This window comes from Sphaerodactylus townsendi, linkage group LG06 (assembly GCF_021028975.2).
Source record: "Sphaerodactylus townsendi isolate TG3544 linkage group LG06, MPM_Stown_v2.3, whole genome shotgun sequence".
Lineage (NCBI taxonomy): Eukaryota > Metazoa > Chordata > Lepidosauria > Squamata > Sphaerodactylidae > Sphaerodactylus > Sphaerodactylus townsendi.
The window spans coordinates 123,602,299-123,619,277 of NC_059430.1; the positions used below are offsets into that span (position 1 = coordinate 123,602,299).

The 16,979-nt window shown below is 49.8% G+C and overlaps 1 protein-coding gene across 1 annotated transcript in view; it reads right to left on the minus strand.

Annotated features, from left to right (window-relative positions):
- Positions 1-16,979, minus strand: part of CADM4 (cell adhesion molecule 4) — a 183,868-nt gene that overhangs the window by 13,975 nt on the left and 152,914 nt on the right. The window contains exons 2-6 of the mRNA XM_048500689.1: positions 9,592-9,738; positions 7,706-7,858; positions 5,884-6,018; positions 3,041-3,202; positions 1,247-1,337 (exon numbers count right to left, since the gene is read on the minus strand). Of these exons, the coding sequence (XP_048356646.1) occupies positions 1,247-1,337; positions 3,041-3,202; positions 5,884-6,018; positions 7,706-7,858; positions 9,592-9,738 (688 nt within the window). The remainder of the gene's footprint in view (positions 1-1,246; positions 1,338-3,040; positions 3,203-5,883; positions 6,019-7,705; positions 7,859-9,591; positions 9,739-16,979) is intronic.

The window sequence follows — 16,979 nt, forward strand, 5'->3', positions numbered from 1 at the left end:
TGGGCACACCTTCATCCACACAAACAATCTTTAGCAAGGAGAGTAAAACAGATGCAGCTAATTAATGACTGGCCCAAATACCACTCACTGTCACTATCTGGTCCTGCCACTTGGTGAAGCAGCAGATCCAAGTACATGTTGGACCTGCTGCTTCACCAAGCATGTACTTGGATCTGCAGTCCAGAGGAACAGGATCTCTCTACTGTCTCTTCAACTGGCCACAACCATTGTCTAATGGCACAATTTTCATGGCAGACATTTTCAAAAACGAAGCTACTGGGGATGGAGAAGGCAACCAGATGGAAGCAGTGGCGTATCTGCGTAGGGACAGGTCTACCCTCTGTCTCCAGGCACCACTAATCTGGTCATATTGGGGGCGCAAAATCGGCCCACCACGTGACCAGGAAGGCGGCAAGGCAGCAGGAAGTCCTGCTGCCTCGTCGTCTTTGGGTGCCCTCAGCCCCGCCAATGTTGTCATTGATGTGGGTGTGGCCAAGGAAGCCTGCGGACACCGCCCCCCAAGCCTCACCCACCCTCCTGGCTCCCCGCCGGCAGTCCCTTCTGCCCTCCCCTCTGGGGAGAGCAGAAGCAACTGAAAGGCTCTATCCTCGGCTCCTTTGCTTTTATAAGCCCCCAAGCCCCACCCCCGTGCTTATAAAAGCAATGGAGCCGAGGACGGGGCCTTTCAGTTGCTCCTGCTCTCCCCAGAAGGGAGGACAGAAGGGACTGCCGGTAGGGAGCTGGGGGGAGCAAGGCCTGGGGGGAGGGGGTGGGGCCCCACCCACTGAACCCTGCCCCCTGGCATAGTGGGGGGTGCCCGGAGAACAGCTGTCTCCGGGTGCCATTTTCCCACCATACACCTCTGGATGGAGCTGGCCAATGCATTTGGAGGGCTGCAAGTCACATCAAAGGCCCGGGCAGAAAGAAAGATGTGATGCAAATGCTCAAAAGAAATAGAACCGAGACAAGCAAGCAACTGACTTTAAAATAAACAGATGACAGCTGAGTGAAAGGACTGTTTTTCGGTTTGGCAACATTTACCTGAGTCGTACAATTCAGCTTCTCTCGGCACAGATTTGGAGATTTTGTTTATTTTCTGAAGTTCGAGAGAACTGAAGCACAGCCCTTATCATGCACCCCCTCTCAACAGCAAGGGAAGAAGGTAAAGCTCAGATCTTGCATAGATCCCAATGCACGTCTTTTCAATTCTAACTACAGGTGCCCCCCATCCTGGGTAAGTACTCACGGTGGGTTGCCATTGATGGCACATGTCAGGACTAAGGTATCTCCTTCCCGCATCACCCCTGGAGGAGGGCGGATCCTCACTGTGGGTGCATCTGGGGACAGAGGGTGGAAAAAAATAGAGGGTAAACAAGGGAGTCCAGTAAAATTGAGCAGCCTATATACACAACTTTAGTACTCCACCTGCAGGGGCAGGCCCTTTGTTACTCGGAGCATTTGGGGGGGAAAATGCTTCTTCAAGATCTACAAACTGTTATTGACATCAGCAAGTGACCTTTTACCTAAATCAAATGCCATTTTCCCCTTCAACCTATCTTTTCTTTCCTGAGAGGGTCCTTACAACAAAAGGGAAGTAGATCTGGGAAAGACTGAAGAAGCTATTTATCTATTTTGAACCACTCATGAAAAAAAAATGTAATTTAAATACATACTTATGTTTTTTTTAAAGCCCTAAATGCAATGAATTTTTTAAAAAAAAAACACGATGCATTGCCATGTGCTGCAAATGCTGAACGTTTTGAATTATGTAGCAGGCACCCTCCTTACTATATAAACTGGTGTGTCATTTAGCAGTCTGTATGTGTCTGTAAGGTCCTTTCCGCACATAAGAACATAAGAACAAGCCAGCTGGATCAGACCAGAGTCCAGTCCAACTCTCTGCTACTCGCAGTGGCCCACCAGGTGCCTTTGGGAGCTCACATGCAGGAGGTGAAAGCAATGGCCTTCTGCGGCTGTTACTCCCGAGCACCTGGACTGTTAAGGCATTTGCAACCTCAGATCAAAGAGGATCAAGATTGGTAGCCATAAATCAACTTCTCCATAAATCTGTCCAAGCCCCTTTTAAAGCTATCCAGGTTAGTGGCCATCGCCACCTCCTGTGGCAGCATATTCCAAACACCAATCACACGTTGCCTGAAGAAGTGTTTCCTTTTATTAGTCCTAATTCTTCCCCCCAGCATTTTCAATGTAATGCACTTTCAATCCACTTACACAATTGTTTGCAAGCGGATTTTGCTATTCCGCACAGTAACATCTAGCTGCAAAGTGCATTGAAAGAGGATTGAAAATGCATTATTCTGCATGTGCAGAAGGGACCCGTGTGTCTACAGGTAGATAGGGTCCTCTGAATGGCCCCTAGTTTTCAGAGCACCTTAGTTAGAATTAGGTCTCATTCGCACAGGCAGCAAAACACCACCAGGTATACTACTTCGGAGTGCAAGTGTATGATCACATTTTTGAATGCCGCCCTATGTTTCAAAAAGCCCCAAGTTAAAAATAATAATAATGGAGAAAGCTGGGTTAAAACCTGTCTTTTCAATATGTTTACATGGGTTTAGCACAGCCAGCTTCAGGTTGGGAAATTCCTGGGCGTAGAACCTGGGGAGAGTGCAGTTTGAGAAAGCAGGGAACTCAGTGTCAGGACTACTAGTCCCAACATACACCAGTTCTCATGGGGGCCGCAGAAGCGGAAAACCGTCGCGAATGGGAACCCGAGCAGGAGAAGGGACTGCAGCGATTGGATGGCACGATAGTTCGAACTAGCCTTAAATGCTGGAACTGAGAGGAGATCCTCAGTTCCAGCACCCTGTAGCTAGGGCAATGCAATTCAATAAAGTTTCTCTGTTTAAGTTAGCTTTGTCTGAGTGTGTCCAGCCTTACACTCGGCCGGACATAAAGCAGCCATTTTCTCTAGGGCTATAGTTCCCAACCTGGAGAACCACGCAGTGCAGTCCATAACATGACATCCATCCCAACTTCCCACCTCCTGCCCCACCAGCCAACCCCGGCTGTCACTTACACTGTACATCTAGCACGTACTGCGTCTGCTTCTGCTGCCCTCGCAGCGCAGGGTGGTTGGCCTCGCAGGTCACAATGCTGCCGTGGTCCTTACGTTCCACCCGGAAATGGAGCACATTGGTAATACTGAACACTTTCCCATTTTCTTGCTTGCTACTAATGCCTAGAGAAACTCACAGACATAAACGCTGGTCAATCCCGGCAGGCGTTTGAAAGCCTCTCCTCTGAAAACAGAGCACGAAAACCCCGTTTACGGTGGTTTGACTGTGGTTGGTTTTTGTGTCCCCCCCCCCGATTTGGCAGATGTCATACGACAGCAACGCCACTGCAAAACAGGGGAAAGATCAGAATGTCGCTCACACTTCCGTCCAACAAGGCAGAGGCGTGGCTGGGCCATACCGTGCCCGGTGCACACTCTGTGTTTTCTGCCCCCTCTGTCCGTGGTGCCCCCCCCCCACTTACCTTAGTGAAACAGTGCAGGCTGGAGAAGCGACTTGTTCCTTTCAGGCTGAAAATGGTCTGGTGGGAACTACACTTCCTATGAGACCTTAGGGCTCGCGAGTTCCCACCAGGCCGTTTTCAGCCTGTTCCCACCAGGCCGTTTTCAGCCTGTTCCCACCAGGCCGTTTTCAGCCTGAAGAGGCCACTTCTCCAACCTGCACTGTTTCACTAAGGTAAGTGGGGAGGCGGGGGGGGGGCACAGGGAGGCGACTTTCCACCCGCACCAGGCGCGCACCCAGAGCAACATGCCCCCCCCATCCCCCCTGGTAGCTCTGCCTCTGGCTTAAGGTTCTGGTGGTTCTTGCAGACAAAAAGTACTGGGTGAAGCCGCCTCTGAGCTTTGGGCTCCTAAAAAGGAGCAGCAGCTTTAAAGCAAACTGGCGCAAACCGTCTATTTTAAGTATTCTCTGTGGGGGGCAGGAAGAAGGAGTAGGAGTGGAGGCTAATAATGCGCTCCGTGTAGATGGCGAACAGGCATACGGAAGCAGCCTCAGCAGTCCTTCGCTTTTGGGGAGATGGCAGCTCTTCCTGGCAGGCATCTTCTGGCATCTAGCTGAAATCGTAAAGACCTCAGAACACGTGAAGCTGGCTGATGTGAAGTCTAACCATTGATTCACCCATCAGTGCTTTCTACTCTAACTAGCAATGGCTCTCCGGAATCAAAGGCAAAGACAGGCCATTATCTAAATCTGCTACCTGAGATCCTTTAACTGGAAACGTTAGTGATTGAACCTAGGACTTGTAGGGAAGCCAAGCGTCTGCTCTCCCCACAGAGCAGCGGCCTGTTAACGATTCAAGTCTGTATCATTCCAGGTTGCTTCCACGCAGTGAGGATTCTTTGTTGCGAATGCAGAAGTGCGTTCAATGGCAACGCATTTTCTCTTCCATGTATCCTCTGCAGTGACTTTGCATTGGCTCTGGGGGTTATGGTCATCACGGCTGGCATGGCAACTCACCCTCCTCCTTTCCGTTCCTTTCTCCAGGTGCGTATTTATAGCACTATAATGATTCTATTAAGATAGGCGAGCGGCAGGACATTGCTATAGCATTACAGCAATTGCCAGAGTTTTTAAAAGGCTCTCAAAAAGCCCTCCAGTGGTACGGCAGGAAGGGAAATGTCGGGAAAATGGCACCCACAAAGGGCTGATGGCAGGAAAACTGACATTTATAGGGGCAAGACCATGGGTGCCAAACATTTTTGACCCTATGGGCATCTTTGAAATTCTGACATGTGGTGGGCACAGTTACAAAATGGCTGCTGCAGGAGATGAGCCAGCCACAAAGAAGAAGTGTTTGGATTTATACCCCACCTTTCTCTCCTGCAAGGAGACTCAAGGAACCTTACAAACTCCTTTCCCTCCCTCTCCCCACAACAGACAGTGGGGGTCACTGTCAGTGAGGTCAGTGGGGCTGAGAGAGTTCTGAAAGAACTGTGACTAGCCCAAGGTCACCCAGCAGGAATGTAGGAGTGGGGAAACAAATCTGGTTCGCCAGATAAGAGTCCACTGCTCATGTGGAGGAGTGGGAAATCCAACCCAGTTTTCCAGATTAGGTTCCACCTGCTCTTAACCACTACATGCTGGCTGCTGCAGTTATCCTTCAATTACATAGTTAAAATCCTTGCGTTGTGGTGGTATACCTTTTCAACAAAATGAACTAAGCGGAACTGTAATCTTCCACCATGTGCTGGACTCTCTTTGTTTTACAATGCTCCATTTGGGTCCAAGTGCCGGTGGGATGAAAAACCCTCCTGCCACGAATAGCCCCATTGGAGAAATCAGTGGCACTAGGACCCAAAGGGAGCATTGTAAAATAAAGACGGTCCAGCACGTGGCAGATGAAGTTACAATTTGCCTTAGTTCTTTTTGTTGAAAAGGGGATAGCTGTTGCCAAAGCCGTGTTTTTAAAAATCTGCACAGCCAATGACATCTCCAATGGTCAATCAGAAGCCTTGCTGGGTAAAAGTCCTGCCTTGCTCCGCCCACTTTCTAAAAACCCTTGACAGGATCCAAAAGGTAGGAGTCAGAAGGTGCCGTGATGCCTGTTGGCGACCCCTGAGTAAGACTCCGCAGGTTAGGAAAATGCGCACCATTCTATCCAGACGGTGTGCTAACAAAAAGGCTGGAGGAAAACAGAATAGGGAACAAACTAATGGAGTTGAGGTTAACCTGGGGACAGGATGGAAACTACAATAAAATAAAATAAGCCTATCAGTTTGGATGCCCAAGCACTATGGGTAGAAGAGGCAAGCAACTTCCCAGCTACTGAGCTGACAAATGATCGTTTGGTCTAAACTTCCACAGGAAGAAGAGTCTTTGGATCCCACCTGCTCCTGAGTTATACCTGGTAATGGTGTTCGTTCCCGGTACCAGCGCAGGGTGGCAGCAGGACGCGATCTCGGAACGATGCAGGTGAGTTCTACCTCTCCTCCTTCCACGGCTTGTTCCTTCACCTCCACCAAGGGGTTCTCTGGTGGCACTGGAAGGAACGGCAGAAAGGTTGTAGGGAGGGCAAGTTCTCTCAGGAATGTCCAGGGCAGCGTCATTCCCACAAAAACTCCCGATCAGCTTTGGCTGTCATAATCCTCTCATGGAGGTGTGGCGGTTGCAATGATAACATTTTCTTTTCTTTTCTTGCTGAGCTTGCAAGTTGATACCTGTTGCTTAGATCTGCCCTTAACTTTGACAGTTATTTGGAACAGTTACAGAAAACAGCTACATGAACTGCTTTTAAACATTTGTGATTGGCCTCCTTCCCTTGCTATATCAGCTGATCTCATACGCACCTGCTGATTGGTTAGTTGCGTGTATTTTGCTTATCTCTTATTTAGCAGTCAAAAGAAGAGTTGGTTTCTATACCCTGCTTTTCTCTAAGGAGTTTCAACGCAGCTTACAATTGCCTCCCCACAACAGATACCTTATGAAGTAGTGGGGCTGAGAGGATTTGGAGAGAACTGTAACTAGTCCGAATCCTCCATGTCACGCTGACGCTTTCTGGCACTCATATTCTATCAATGAATTAAAACAGATTAATACAAACTGTTGTTTACAGTTGGGGTGGGCACCTTAAGTTAATTGATTAGTTAAAACTTCCCCTTAAGGCTTTGGGGATTCTAAAACCAAAACAACAACAAAACCCAATAAAACAATGAAACAGTAAAACAATTAGCTAGGAGCTAGCAGTTACTAAAAAATTTTTGTAGTAACAGGTCATCATTGACATGGGCAGGGTCGAGGGCACCCAGCTGCCGGCTGCCACCTCCCCCCCCTCCGGCTTCCACCCCCCCTTGCTCCTGGCTCCCAGCCGGCAGTCCCTTCTGCCCTCCCCTCTGGGGAGGCCAGAAGCGACTGCCGGCACTCGGCCTCCAAGACCTGGTTTTATAAGCACTGAGGCTGGGGGTGGGGCATGGCCCTGCCCCCTGAGGGAGCAAGGGGGGCACCAGTGGGAGGAGGCAGTGCGGGGGGTGCAGCAGCCGGGCATGGGCGCCAATTCCCCTCAATACGCTTCTGAGCTGGCTCAAGATTGACTCAGCCTTCCATCGGTAAAATGAGTACCCAACTTGCGGGGGGTAAAAGTGTAGATGACTGGGGAAGACAATGGCAAACCACCCCATAAATGTAGTCTGCCCAGTAAGTGGTGTGATATGACATCACCCCATGGTTCAGCAATGACCTAGTGCTTGCACTGGGGACGGAATACGTCTACCTTTACCCAAACTTATGTCACTCAATGCAGAATTTGCATTCTCTGTGCCCCACGCCCGCACAAGGAGACTACAGAATGTGCCAGTCTGGGGTGTGCTTTTACAGGTTGTGAACTCCTGCTCTATCTATGGGGCAGGCTAGGTAGAGGTTTCGAAGCATGGCTTTCCCCACTGCCACAACTCTGCGCCATGGGCAACTATACACCCCTTCCCCTTTTCAGATTACAGCTCAGCTGACTGGCCAGATTCATCTGCAGCGTTGTTCGCTGCCACTAGACTCTCCTGACATCTTGAAATCTGGGCCGGTGGGTGGGCACTCCTATCCCACCCCAGCAGAAGATGAAACTAGACGCCCCCAATTCCATCCCAGCTCTGTGAAAGCTGTGCCTACGAGCCCCTGTCATAAAAGTCCTGATAATTGGTGTTGTAACCTCTTCGGCTCCCTTCCCAAACTCAACATACCCAGGACAGTAAGAATGGCGATCTGATGGTGTGTGTCGTCCGTGTACAGCTGACAGAAGTAGCCACCTTCATCTTCCAGGCGGGCATTGGAGAGTACAATGCGGACTTGCTTTTGAGTAAACTCCACCAGCTGGAAGCGCTCATCTTTAAGAGCTGTGGAAAAGAGGGGGAAAAATATGTATTATTTATTTGTTTGTTTATTGAATTTATAGGCCGCCTCATCCCCGAAGGGCTCGAGGCGGATCACCACATGGCTGTTTCCAACAGCAATTTAATACAGCATCAAAACTGAAGCCATTAAAACACAACAGCAGTTAATAACAATAAATAGATTAAAACAACAAAATTGTGTAAAACATACACACACAGGCGCCCGATCTAAAAGGCCAAAAAAGAAGAAGAAAGAAGGGGAGGAGGTAGGCAGGGCCCAGGATGGAATTAGGGCCCAACCAAGGTGGTCCAAACAGGCAGCTTTGATTTCAGTGGGGGGCAATGGAACCACGGCTGGCCCCTCCAAAAGCCCGGTGGAATAGCTCTGTCTTACAGGCCCTGTGGAACTCACCAAGGTCCTGCAGGGCCCGGACAGCTGGAGGTAGAGCATTCCACCAGGCAGGGAAACCAGAGCAGTCAGAAGGCCCCAAGGCCTGGCCGAGGCCAGCCGCATCATCGCAGGGCCAGGGATCACCAGCAGTTCTGCCGCTGCTGACCGCAGTGGCCTATGTGGGACATAAGGGGTGATGCGGTCCCCGTAGGTATGTGGGCCCCATGCTGCGTAAAATATGATCCAGTTATAGAATGTGGCGATCAAAAAAGGGTTTCTTCCCTCTCCCTAAGATCTGGGCACCTTCTCAAGCTGATCCTGTTATCACAAGTGACAGAATGGTCAGTGCTGTGGACTTGGATCTCGTGGATTTTCCTAAGTTAGTTAGTTAGTTAGTTAATTTTATTGAATTTGTATACCGCCCTTCCCTGGAGGGCTCAGGGCGGTGTCCAACAATCATAAACAAACAATTAAAACAATCATATACAACATTTAAATTAAAACAGTCAATCCCCACTAAAAGGAACCATAAACATATAATTTCCATACTTTCAGACAGCATTAAAATAGCATCGGAGAGAGTATCGCTCCTTGCGGCACTCCACACACAATGGGGCGCCATTCGGAGATTCCACCCCACCCCCCCACCCCCGATGCTACCTGCTGTCCCCGGTCTTGGAGAAACGAGGTCAGCCAATCTAGGGCTGAGCCCTGAACCCCATTACCAGTGAGGCGGTGGACCAAAAGGTTGTGATCTACTACGTCGAACGCTGCAGTGAAATCTAATAACACCAGCAGCGCTGACCCGCCTCTAAGTTAAGACCCGCCCTACCATTAAAGCAAAGTGAAGCTGTTTAAGGAGCGGAGTTTGGGGCTACTGTTGAAAAAAAGTCAACAAGTCAACAGTATTATTTAGTATTCTGTGTTTAACAAAGTGAAAGGACCTTTGCACATTACTCCTCAAACACAGAACTATCTTGGGGCCACCCTTGGGCTGACTGAATGGGCTTACACTCATACTCACTGACTATTAGCCATTTTTAGGTTAGCCTGGCTTCTGAACCTACAGTGGATGAACATTTGCTATCTCTTGAGGCATGTGGCACATCTCGCTGCATTTTCTGAAACCACTTGTTCAGTAAGCAACTTTTGAACCACACTTGCTCCCTGTCTGTGGCACATTACAGTATGCGCCGCATACCTGTAGGGGGAGCTGTTGAGCAGAGGAGCCATCTGGTGGGAGCGGTATTGACTGGCTTTTTGTGCACTCCCATCTCTATGGCTCACACGTCGTTCACTTGGCCAAGCCCAAACCACAAGCCCACTCCCTCCAGAGTCTAGTTACCTCGCGTGCCATTGAAGAAAAGCGTCTGGCGAGACGGGTTCTGGATCACCACGATGGAACCGTCATACTGGTGCAGTCTGCAGTTGATTTCAGCCTGGCCGCCTTCTGCCACCGTCACATTCTCAGCTTGGACCTCCTGAGCTCTGGCTAGTGCAGAGAGGAAGACAAAACAACAGGTAACCACCACAGCAAAGGGAGAACAGAGCAGAGTTTGAACTGGGATTTGCCCTCGCTGAATACCAGCACTTGCGCACCTGTTTACAACAGGCAAAATAATAAAATAACAATGGTACCCTTTAAGCACCGGCATCATCAATCCAGAGAAATGTTAGGGCTGTTATTGGGATTTATTTCTGTTGCTCCTAAGCACATGCGGAGTCTTGCTTCCTTTAATATTAACCATAACCAGCCTCCTACAATCAAAGAAGAAGAGTTTGGATTTATATCCTCCCTTTCTCTCCTGTAGGAGACTCAAAGGGGCTTACAATCTCCTTGCCCTTCCCTCCTCACAACAAACACCCTGTGAGGTAGGTGGGGCTGAGAGAGCTCCGAGAAGCTGTGACTAGCCCAAGGTCACCCAGCTGACGTGTGTGGGAGTGCGCAGGCTAATCTGAATTCCCCAGATAAGCCTCCACAGCTCAGGCAGCAGAGCGGGGAATCAAACCCTGTTCCTCATGATTAGAATGCACCTGCTCTTAACCACTACGCCACTGCTGCTCTTGTAAGAAACAGGTAAGGCTACCATGCAGGTTGGACCTTCTGAAGAAGGTGTGAGAAATTCAGCACCATAGAGGACTAGTATCTCTGTACAGGAAGAGACGTCACATACAAGGTGCTATTTGGCAAAAGGCCTCTGCTAAAAACACGAGTGGCTATTTTACATTGAACAGCGAACTTCAGACCTCCTTATCCGTCTGCATCTTGCCTCGTTGACCTCTGGATTCTCCCTACTGGTCTCCCACACCATGGGCCTCTGACACATTCTCTCTTCCAACGACGTGTCTTCTTCCAACCTTGCTACCTCCCTTCCCTGTTGCTTGTCCTGTTCCTCTCTAGTCCCGGGCCAGATCATCCAATGCCACTCCTCCCCCCCCCACCTGCTCACCCCTCCATGACATCAGAGCAACGCAGCCAAACCCTGCCAGAGGCCACACAACAGCGACACCTTCCTGTATTGCATTGCAAAGTGCCGTCTCTCGTCTTCGGCCTCTACCGCCGTTGCACTATTTTGCAATTAACAGAAGATGAGTCATCTGGAACTCCCGCTCGACTGATTAAATGGTTCATTGCTTATGGCACAGCGCGGGTTAGAGATGGCATGAGCTGACAGCCGGTGGGCAGCTAACCCTGCCAAACAGCTCAGGGCAAGACTAGATGGCTTTGCGGGTTACCTCTAGGATTGTAAAGCCAACGTCCCTTTCTCTCGCGTGACGTAAAACCGCCACCTCCCCGCTGCAAAACAGAGACCCATTATTCCACGCAGTCGTAAACCGAGGGGTATTGCAGTAACATGAAAGCTAATAAAGCAAATAGGAACAGCGAAAGGCCTACGGGAGAAATATCCTTTCAAAAAAGATGGGCATTTGCGGCGTACGCAGAAGATGAAACAGCAAGGGCTGGGAAATATCGTGCTATTAATACTGGCTTATACGTTTGTCAATCTCGTATTCACACACATTTCTCCGACTGACTGTGTTCTCCTAAGAGATCCCGAGTTTCTCTCAGAGCAGAGTTGAATGGCTATTCATTTAAAGCTGCAATCGGCCATCGGTCCAGCCCGACCAAACGCCGCTCAAGGAAACTTACAAAGGATATGGAACCTGGTTTCTCGTGCTACTAGACGCACAGAGAGCGAGAAAGAGCTGGTATCATGCCTCTACCCTGTGCAGAGCCTACAAACATGGCATTAAATTAATGCCAGAGAGAGGAGTACAACGATAATAGGTTTAATAAGACCCAAAGCATTGTAAGTATCAATCCAAGCAACGAAACGCCAAGCGCCACAGTCTATAATGCTACGAACAACCCTGGACGAGACCAGCTTTACATAAATTTAGCTTCACGTTCAACGCTTATCCAAGGTGTTACGCTAAATATATTTCCTTGCTTTCTGGAAAACACACGAGTAATTATAATTGACTCAAAGGGCAAGCCGCCCCAATGGAGGTGGATCCCTCCCACGGAGGCAGCATTACCTGTCAGATCAGCCTGGCCGAGAATTACAGCCGTTCGGCCTGTTTGTGTCCTTCTCTCCCAGACAAAAGACCCTCACGTTGGCTTTGCCCATGCGTGCATTCCAGCTTGCCGGCACGCTCGACATCCTAATAGAAGTGTACGTTCCGTGTCTTTATTGCTGTGCCCTTCACGCCGTTTGTTGCAGTCTGTGGCCCCCAGGATTTCTCACAAGGCCGGAACGCTTTTTGAACATCGCCACTGCCGCGGCCACAGGTAGCCATCCAAGGCAACAGCGGACAGGTACCATTAAAAGCCAGCAGAACCAGATGGACGGGTGTGACCCGTGTGGCCCGCCCTGGCAGGTAATCATCCTGATGGAGCTGCGCAGGAATGAATGAAAGTTGCACAAAAAGCATGTTTTATTTATTTGTTTGTTTGTTTGTTTGTTCCACTTATATACCGCCCTCCCCCAAGGGGCTCAGGGCGGTTTACAGTACCAACAAACAATAAAACAGACTAAATACAGAGTTGAGAGTTAAAATGCAGCATTCAATTATCAAACCTAATTAAAATAGATGGCATCCGACTATTAAAACGCCTCTTAAAAGGGGAACAGTGGGCACCCATTGTTTTGGGCACCCATATCAGCAGTTTTGGGCACCCATATCAGCAGCTGGTCCCCCCAAAGGCCCGGTGGAATAGCTCAGTCTTGCAGGCCCTGCGGAACTCACCAAGATCCCGCAGGGCCCGGACAGCTGGAGGGAGAGCATTCCACCAGGCAGGGGCCAGGGCCGTAAAAGCCCTGGCCCTAGTGGAGGCCAGCCGCATCATGGAGGGGGTGGGGATCTCCAGCAAATTGGCCTCTGCCGAGCGCAGAGACCGATGTGGGACATATGGGGCCAGAGGGTCCCTTAGGTACGAGGGTCCCAGACCGCGTAAGGCCTTCATGTTAAAGGGACTTTTCCACCTCAGGCACAGCAATGGGTAGGATTCGGAGTAAATCGCACCCTAATCCTACAGACGCCTGTTTTGCCCCTCATGCTGTTCCTAAGCATCCTGTTTCCCTGGTTCAGCCTTTTTTTGGGGGGGGGGTCAGTGGGATATAGTAGCATTGGGGGGGAGGGGGAGGAAGAAACGATCTACCCACTGTCAGAAATGCTTTGGGTGAGCAGGACATTTCAGTCTGGATTCTGCTTAATGTCTTGAGTTGGCCACCATATTACTGTTGATTCTAGCCCAAATGACAGGCAGCCTGGTGTAGTGGTTAGAGCGTAGTTTCTGAGAGATCCAGGTTCAAATTGCTTCTCCGTCATGGAAGTGTGCTGGGCCAGTCACACATGCTCAGATTAACCACCACGCAGGATTGTTGTGAGGATAAACAGGAAAAAAAGGAGAACCATGTAAGCCACGTTGGGTCCCCTCTGAGGAGAACGTCAAGATTTAGGTTAAAGTGACCATAAGACTGTGGTGGTGAACCTTTGGCACTCCAGATGTTATGGACTACAATTCTCATCAGCCCCTGCCAGCATGGTCAATTGGCCGTGCTGGCAGGGGCTGATGGGAATTGTAGTCCATAACATCTGGAGTGCCAAAGGTTCGCCACCACTGCCATAAGAACATAAGAACAAGCCAGCTGGATCAGACCAGAGTCCATCTAGTCCAGCTCTCTGCTACTCGCAGTGGCCTACCGGGTGCCTTTGGGAGCTCCCATGCAGGAGGTGAAAGCAGTGGCCTTCTGCGGCTGTTGCTCCCGAGCACCTGGACTGTTCAGTGTGGGTTGGGAAATACCTGGATATTTGGGGAGGTGGGGCCTGATAAAGGCAGGGTTTGGGGAGGAGAGGGGCCATTTCCTCCCGGTAAACGGGTCTCTGTTTCCTGGAGCTCATTTGTGATTCCAGGAGACATCCAGCTACCACCTGGAGATTGGCAACCCAGTATAAATGAAGTGAATCAATCAAATAAATAAATAAATTTAACAGATGCATGTTCCCCCCCACCAACATAGCTCGTGAATCTTGCAAATGAAGCCCACACGGAAGAAACCTGAATCCTGCGACCTACATTGTGCACGTTAAAGCGAAATTGCAGCATTTCTGCGTTTAAAAGTATTGTTTTGCATGGGTTTTTTTCTCCCCGCTTCTGCGATTCAGGCCTGTCACTGACCTCTCTGGCTAGCGGGCTTCCCTGAAGCACGACAGTAACTGTCACTGCCTTCGACACGGGAGAATAAAAATTTGGTGTAATCGCAGCGCTGTTCCGGCCTAGCGAAACCTCTCCTGCATTTTTAAGAGAAGTTTCAAAGCGGCGGAGAAACGTGTGGAGTTGGGAGCAAATCCTCACCGGGCTCCGGGACAAAAGATCACAAAAGCATATGCCGAGCTGTGCGGAAAATGGCTACAGAAAATGCATATTCATAAGGGTACGTGAACTTCATTCTCTCGTTCCTCTCGTGAGGGCCGTCACATGAGATTTTCACTCATGTCTCCAGCGATTCCTGAAAGCCACACAGCACTTGCACGCGTGACAGATATGGAGGGTTACAGAGCATCTCACTGGAAGGGAAGACATCCTGCAGACTACCGTTTTCCGCCTGTTTTGGAGGAGTACTAAATCAGTGAACCCAGACTGCCGGAAACTCCTGTGCAGACATGACCTGACACATGTGCGCCAGAGGCCAAAGGACCCAAGAGTTCTAAAAGGAATTAATTCAGTCTCATTCTCTGGGCTCAGATCCATAAATTAAGAGTTCACTTTTGACATTTACTTGTCCCAGCTAACATTCTGAACACAGACGCAGAGAAGCGAGTCTAAAACGGACACCGGATGCACATCTTCGTAACCTGCGCGTGGGTCAGCGGCAACTCAAAGACTCTAACCCAGGGGTCCCCAAACTACGGCCCGGGGGCCAAATGTGGCCCCCTGAAGGCATTTATCCGGCCCGCCAGGCATGGCGGCAATGGCTCCATTCATGTGCAGTGGGGGCTCGAGGGAGAGGAGGAACCGGCCCCAACGGCTGTTGATTGCAGTTACATGATGGCACCCCCAAATCTCCATGAATTTTCTGACCCAGAGTTGGAAACCTTACATGTGGCAACACCTGCTCCGCCCTTCCCTCTCAGCTACTCCATGTGTTGCTCTCAGGCTTTCTGTTCCACCTCACTCCCATTGGCATCAGCCAGGCTGGCGAATCGTGCTTTGTTGCTATTAGAGGAAAAGCAGAACTTAGGAAGATACCTGATCCTGGGTTAGATGGGAATGCTTCGTGAGGAAAGTTCTGCTTTTTTTTTTACAGGGGAAGGTATTCCTGGCCTCCCCCAAATAAATATTTGGGAGCCCACCCTGTACTTTGATATATACTTTGGTCACTGTTCTAAAAAATAGACCATGACAGAAAGGCTGAAAGGTGAAATCAAGCATTTTACAAATCATTTTATTGCATATAGGAATTTGTTCATAGTTTTTTTTAATTAGGCCCTCCAACAGTCTGAGGAGGACAGTGAACTGACCCCTCGTTTAAAAGTTTGAGACCCATGCTCTAACCAAAAAATGCTTCCACGGATGGGGTGGGACCGGATAGGACCACTTTCGCTGTGGCATAAGTGAAAGAAGAAGGCAAGGTCAGCCCCTTCCTTTTAAGACATATGCCTTGTTCTTAGTGGTAGAAAGGTTTCAAAAGGTTAAGCGGGTTTCCAAATGCCCAGCTCCAGCCTCCACACCCTGAGATGGTTCCATCCCAGCCAATCTGGATCCTGCCATTCTTCTGTGTGCACTAATTCTATGCAGCCACACAACAAATATTGGACTGGGCGTAGAAAAAAACGAACAGAAGCGTACCTCGCCTTCCCTCTCCTCTCCGCCCCCGTGTGCCCTCGCATCCTGGAGATTCCCCAGGGACACATTCCAACCATGAGCTTCTCGCTAAAAGGTCACTACTTGAAACGAGGGCTCATTCATCAGGGTGCTGTGCCAAAGGGTGAGGAATTAACCCCACTGGTATAGCAGGTCCCTGAAAGAAGGTGACACCCAGCAACAAATATACGTCCAAGACGAAGACAAAGACGATGAAGACAAAGACAATGAAGACAAAAGGCGAAGGCGAGAGCCGAAGAGGGAGGAGGGAGGAGGGAGGGAGAAGTTTGGATTAATCATCCTCCATTCTCTCTCCTGGCTCGGAGACTCAAAGGGGCTTACAATCTCCTTGCCCTTCCCTCCTCACAACAAACACCCTGGGGAGGTGGGTGTGGGGCTGAGAGAGCTCTGAAAAGCTGTGACTAGCCCAAGGTCACCCAGCAGGCGTGTGTGGGAGTGCACAGGCTAATCTGAATTCCCCAGATAAGCCTCCACAGCTCAGGCGACAGAGCGGGGAATCAAACCCGGTTCCTCCGGATTAGAATGCACCTGCTCTTAACCACTATGCCACTGCTGCTCTCTTTCCACAAGTTCTTCTTCCACCCCTTGGACCAGAGAGAATTCCCATGGGACCCACACACCAGGGAAATGCACTCCCCTGGGGAATAAAACACAATGTCAGTCTCTTTGCCATCTGTGGTTAAGTCTCGAACCTTAAGCTAATAAGCAAACTCTGTGTTGTTGATCAGTAGAGTTTATTGATGAGGCATCGAAGAACCAAAGCTTGGCAAAGGCAGTTCTGACCAACCTGGCCTTTGCCATCCTCTTTATCCACGAAACAAGTCCCCACTCCAGGTTTCCCAAGAAATTGTGAAGAACAATTCCCAGAGTTAAGGCTCCCCAAACTCGGCGGCAGATAGCAAGCCACCTTGTTTCCTGCTGCCATGAGAGAACGGAGGCATCTCTGTTCCCATGGGACCAGGGTGTCAGGGGAAGCCTAGTTATCTACTAAGCGTGTGAAGCCATACAAGGGTCGCCATACGTCAACTGTGACTTCAGGGCCCCCTAAAATAGCTGGTTGGGAGTGTCTTCCCAGTTCAGTTGCCATCAGCCAGAATTAAACAACTTTGTGTTTGGAACTCTGCCCCAACTTATTTGAAAAGAACAGGGAACAAATGAGTTTTCTGCCCCCCACACCCCTCCTCGTCCCCCCTGGGTCCATACACTGACTTGTTTGGTCATAATGGGGGAGGGCAGCCACCCATGGGGTGGAGGGGGGGCGGAAAGCTCAAATTTTGCCCCATCTACATTTTTCCTAGATATGCCTGTTTAGCAGCATTGATTAATTGTTGCAAGCAGTTGCA